Genomic DNA, 3,877 nt, shown 5'->3' with positions numbered 1-3,877 from the left:
TGTATTTTTAATAGAGACGGGGTTTCACCATGTTAGCCAGGATGGTCTCGATCTCCTGACCTCGTGATCCGCCCACCTCGGCCTCCCAAAGTGCTTGGATTACAGGCGTGAGCTACCGCGCCCGGCCTGTGGTTCTGTGGTTCGATCTTATCTCACTGCAACCTCCGCCCCCGCAGGTTTAAGTGATTCTCCTGCCTCAGTCTCCTGAGTAGCTGGGACTAGAGGTGTGCGCCACCATGCCTGGCTAACTTTTGTATTTTTAGTAGACACAGGGTTTCACTGTGTTGGCCAGGCTGGTCTCGAACTCCTGACTTCGAGTGATTTGGCCTCCCGAAGTGCTGGGATTACAGGCATGAGCCACCATGCCCGGCCAAAGTCTGACTTTTTTCACTCAAAGTAATGTCTGTGAGATTTATCCATGATCTTGGGCATTGTACATGGATAATATTGCTACATATCTACGAATGTAGCTTAACTTATGAATTTATTCTCCTGTTAATGATCTTTAAACCATAGTACACAAATATACATCACTCAGCTTTGGAAATCTTCCATTTGCTTCCCGTTGTGAGCGGACTGTAATATCCCAGAGGGAAGGAACGATGCTTCCTTCTTCCGTTGCTATATTCCTACTGCTGTGTCTGCTTCACAGGCACGTTAAATTCGATGAGTGAATGCAGTAAGTAATTTATTAAAATAATCCATTGATATTATCAGGCATTATCCAGGAATTGGCATTTTCTCCATTTTTATGAAGATACATAAGAGTGAGGAATGACTGTACTGATTTTTCATTCTCCCATTTTTCCGTGTAAGGTGATTTATCTCATGAGAAATCCCAGAGATGTTTTCGTGTCTGGTTATTTTTTCTGGAATAGCGTGAAGTTCGTTAAGAAACCAAAGTCATGGGAACAATATTTTGAATGGTTCTGTCAAGGAAATGGTGAGTGTTTTGCAAAATATGGGGGTGTCTGGAGTCTTCTATCCGACCTCATTTAACATCCAGCCTCACATCTCTAGGTCTCACCAACCCATGGGTTGAAGGGTCCACCACCTCTGGAAGCCAAATCTGCTAAGTTTGCTTACTCTCCCGCATAGCAGCAGAACTCTAGTCACCCCCTCAGCTTGCCCCATGATAAACCATCCTAGCTATTTTCTAAGTCTCTAGAACCTCCAGTACTAGCACAGGAAACTTACATTCTCCTCTACTCTCCTAATGTGTAGATTTCTGGAAGTTAGTTTTTCACTGGCTTCCGGGACGACACAATCCTGACCTTCCGCCATATTTTTCTGATGCCTCTTTCCAAAACCCCTCTAATGTTCTGTTTCTATCTGTCTCAGAACCATTTGCATGACTCTGGGATCGCTACACATTTAGTTATGCAGAATTCCTGGGCTTTTTCACTACTTTCCAATTGATCTCAAAACTCTATGGGCCTGCATCTCAGCTGTGATGTGTCTCTCAGCAATACACCAGCTACAGATATCTCCATCAGAGAGAGCCACCGATGCCTCTATTTCAGTACACTCAAATTTGCACACCTTTCTGGCCGGGTGCGGTGGCTCATGCCTGTAATCCCAACACTTTGGGAGGCCGAGGCCGGTGGATCACCTGAGGTCAGGAGTTCGAGACCAGCCTGGCCAACATAATGAAACCCTGTCTCTACTAAAATTACAAAAAATTAGCCGGGCATGGTGGTGGGCACCTGTAATCCCAGCTACTCTGGAGGCTGAGGCTTGAGAATCGCTTGAACCCGGGAGGCAGAGGTGGCAGTGAGCCAAGATCATGCCACTGCACTCCAGCCTGGGCAACAAAATCGAAACTCCATCTCAAAAAAAAATTTTTGAACACCTTTCTCCTATGGGCGAAATGGTTTCTAGTGCACCTTTACCTTACTCCACCCCTCACCCAAAGGCTAGCATGAGCCTAATATTTCATAAGCATCCTCTTTTCCCATCCCACTCCCCTGGACCCATCACCACTTTCCTTTCTCTAATTATTAATCAAGTCCTACCATCTTGATTAATATCTTCATTCTGGTCTCAGCACTTTGGGAGGCTGAGGCAGGTGGATCACCTGAGATCAGGAGTTCAAGACCAGCCTGGCCAACATGGCAAAGCCCCATCTCTACTAAAAATACAAAAAATTAGCCGGGTGTGGTGGCATGTGCCTGTAGTCTCCAGCTACTCGGGAGGCTAAGGCAGGAGAATCGCTTGAATCTAGGAGGCAGAGGTTTCAGCGAGCCAAGATCACTCCATGGCACTCCAACCTGGGTGACAGAGTGAGACTCTGTCTCAATAATAATAATTAATAACAATAATAATAATGTATTCCATACTTGACAAGTTCTAAGAGAGACCATCTTAAATGTTGTCACTGCCCCGACAAAAAACGGTAAGTATATGAGGAAATGAATATGTTAATTAGCTTGCTTCTGTCTGATATGGTTTGGCTGTGTCCCCACCCAAATCTCGTCTTGAATTGTAATCCCCATAATCCCTACATGTTGCAGAAGGGACCTGGTGGGAAGTGATTGGATCATGGTAGTGGTTTCCCCCGTGCCGTTCTCATGATAGTGAGTGAGTTCTCACGAGATCTGATGGTTTTTTTGTTTTTTGTTTTTTGTTTAGAGCTTTAGGGTTTTTTTTTTTTTAATTTTTCTTTTATACTTTAAAAAGGTATAGGGTGCATGTGCACAATGTGCAGGTTTGTTACATATGTATACATGTGCCATGTTGGTGTGCTGCACCCATTAACTCATCATTTACATTAGGTGTATCTCCTAATGCTATCCCTCCCCCTCCCCCTACCCCACGACAGGCCACCATGTGTGATGTTCCCCACCCTGTGTCCAGGTGTTCTCATTGTTCAAGTCCCACCTATGAGTGAGAACATGCGGTGTTTGGTTTTCTGTCCTTACGATAGTTTGCTCAGAATGATGGTTTCCCACTTCATCCATGCCCCTACAAAGGATATGAACTCATCCTTTTTTTGGCTGCATAGTATTCCATGGTGTATATGTGCCACATCTGAGGTCTGATGGTTTTATAAGTGTCTGGCATTTCCCCTGCTGGCACTCACTTCTCCCTCCTGCTGCCTTGTGAGGAAGTAGCCTTGCTTCCCCTTCCATGATTGTAAGTTTCCTGAGGCTCCCCCAGCCATGCTGAACTGTGAGTCAATTAGACCACTTTCCTTTGTGAATTACCCAGTCTTGGGCAGTTTTTCATAGCAGTGTGAAAACTGACTAATACACTGTCATTTCACAATGTATACATATTTCAAAACATTGTGTTATATACTGTAAACATATACCATTTGTTGGTACCCTTTGACCAAGTTTCATTCAAGTTTTGTCAATTATACGTTAACAAGCTGGTGGGGGAGTGAACATAATAGATTGGATGCTTGCCCTCATAAAATGTGTAACCTATCACTCTTTCTGCCACTCCATGCAGTGATCTATGGGTCATGGTTTGACCACATTCACGGCTGGATGCCTATGAGAGAGAAGAAAAACTTTCTGTTATTGAGTTACGAGGAGCTGAAACAGGTAACCCCATCATTTTTAGAGTCAGTGCACACCCTCTCACCATGTCCTTACTTCCTCTAAATTCTCTCCATCGCGCTGTGTCTTCATGCCACCCTCTCAGTTAAAGTGGAGCCTGGTGAAGAGTCACAAAGAGTGGGATTAACTCCCTGGTCTTCATTGCCCTATTTCTGGTTGACCCTTGCCCAAGCTTCATGCTCCTTACTTCATCTTAAAACATCTAAGCCAGGCACTTTGGCTCACTCCTGTAATCCCAGCACTTTGGGATGCCGAGGCGGGTGGATCACGAGGTCAGGAGTTCAAAGCCAGCCTGGCCAAGATGGTGAAAC

At 44.9% G+C, this 3,877-nt stretch overlaps 1 protein-coding gene across 1 annotated transcript in view; it reads left to right on the top strand.

The window, feature by feature from the left end:
* The window catches only part of SULT2A1 (sulfotransferase family, cytosolic, 2A, dehydroepiandrosterone (DHEA)-preferring, member 1), a 22,484-nt gene that overhangs the window by 10,997 nt on the left and 7,610 nt on the right, over positions 1–3,877 (top strand). The window contains exons 3-4 of the mRNA XM_011969919.1: positions 817–943; positions 3,457–3,551. Of these exons, the coding sequence (XP_011825309.1) occupies positions 817–943; positions 3,457–3,551 (222 nt within the window). The remainder of the gene's footprint in view (positions 1–816; positions 944–3,456; positions 3,552–3,877) is intronic.

Source organism: Mandrillus leucophaeus, unplaced genomic scaffold (genome assembly GCF_000951045.1).
Source record: "Mandrillus leucophaeus isolate KB7577 unplaced genomic scaffold, Mleu.le_1.0 Scaffold120, whole genome shotgun sequence".
Classification (NCBI taxonomy): Eukaryota; Metazoa; Chordata; class Mammalia; order Primates; family Cercopithecidae; genus Mandrillus; species Mandrillus leucophaeus.
The sequence above is the reverse complement of the archived record's forward strand: the minus strand, read 5'-3'. Positions and strand labels throughout refer to the sequence as shown.